Below are 731 nucleotides of genomic sequence, written 5' to 3'. Positions count from 1 at the left end.
GATCTGCCATTAGTTCAGCTCCAGTTACCTGCCTTTCCCCACCGGGAGGACCAGGCCAGTGGGGAATAGCAGGAATTATTATGTGCCTGTGGGTATTCATGGCAAAATTCTGGGCATTATTAATACCTGTGGGTATTCACGGCAAAACAAATCTCAGCCTCCTCCCCCCGGGATGGGGCTTGGTTTTCAAATGGAAAATAAAAGAAGAAAACAGAGACCTGAAGGGCTCCAGAGAAACCTGGTCTGAGGAACCTGAGGGATGCAAAGACTAAAGGTGCAGAGCAAACCCCACGGGGCTTGGGGGCCAGCGTGGGCATTCCCCCCGTGCCTGCCTCGACCTCCACCGCCCACGGGAAAACAAAGCCGCTTTACCTTCAAAAGTCGCTCTGGCAGGGGGTGGGAGGCAACCGCTAAAGAGAGTCCGCAGCAAGACGCGCCTTGAAAATGCCCTGAAATCCTGAGTCACCTTTAAAACATCGCTTTGGGGTTTTTTTTTTTTTAGGTCTTTACCCGCGTGGTGAGGTCTGAGTCCGATCTCTCCCTCCCATCGCGCCCCCCGGAGCAGCGCTCGGGGCCGCGGGGCGTTAATTGTGGGGCTACTACTGGAAATTAAACACCGCCTCGGAGAAGTGCAGAGGGAAGCAGGAGAGGAAGGGGATGCCGATGTGGTAAAGCCTCCCGTGCACCTGGGAGTCGAGCATGAGAGAGGCGTTGAGGGCCGGCCCGAAGCC

The 731-nt window shown here is 55.8% G+C and overlaps 1 protein-coding gene across 1 annotated transcript in view; it reads right to left on the bottom strand.

The window, feature by feature from the left end:
- Nucleotides 1–6: 6 nt before the first annotated feature.
- Nucleotides 7–731, bottom strand: part of FOXC2 (forkhead box C2) — a 9,456-nt gene continuing 8,731 nt past the window's right edge. The window contains exon 2 of the mRNA XM_017740781.1: nt 7–730. Within this exon, the coding sequence (XP_017596270.1) occupies nt 600–730 (131 nt within the window). The 3' untranslated portion in view covers nt 7–599. The remainder of the gene's footprint in view (nt 731) is intronic.

Source organism: Corvus brachyrhynchos, unplaced genomic scaffold (assembly GCF_000691975.1).
Source record: "Corvus brachyrhynchos isolate BGI_N302 unplaced genomic scaffold, ASM69197v1 scaffold26, whole genome shotgun sequence".
NCBI lineage: Eukaryota > Metazoa > Chordata > Aves > Passeriformes > Corvidae > Corvus > Corvus brachyrhynchos.
Note: the sequence above shows the minus strand (reverse complement) of the source record. Positions and strands in the feature narration are given on the sequence as shown.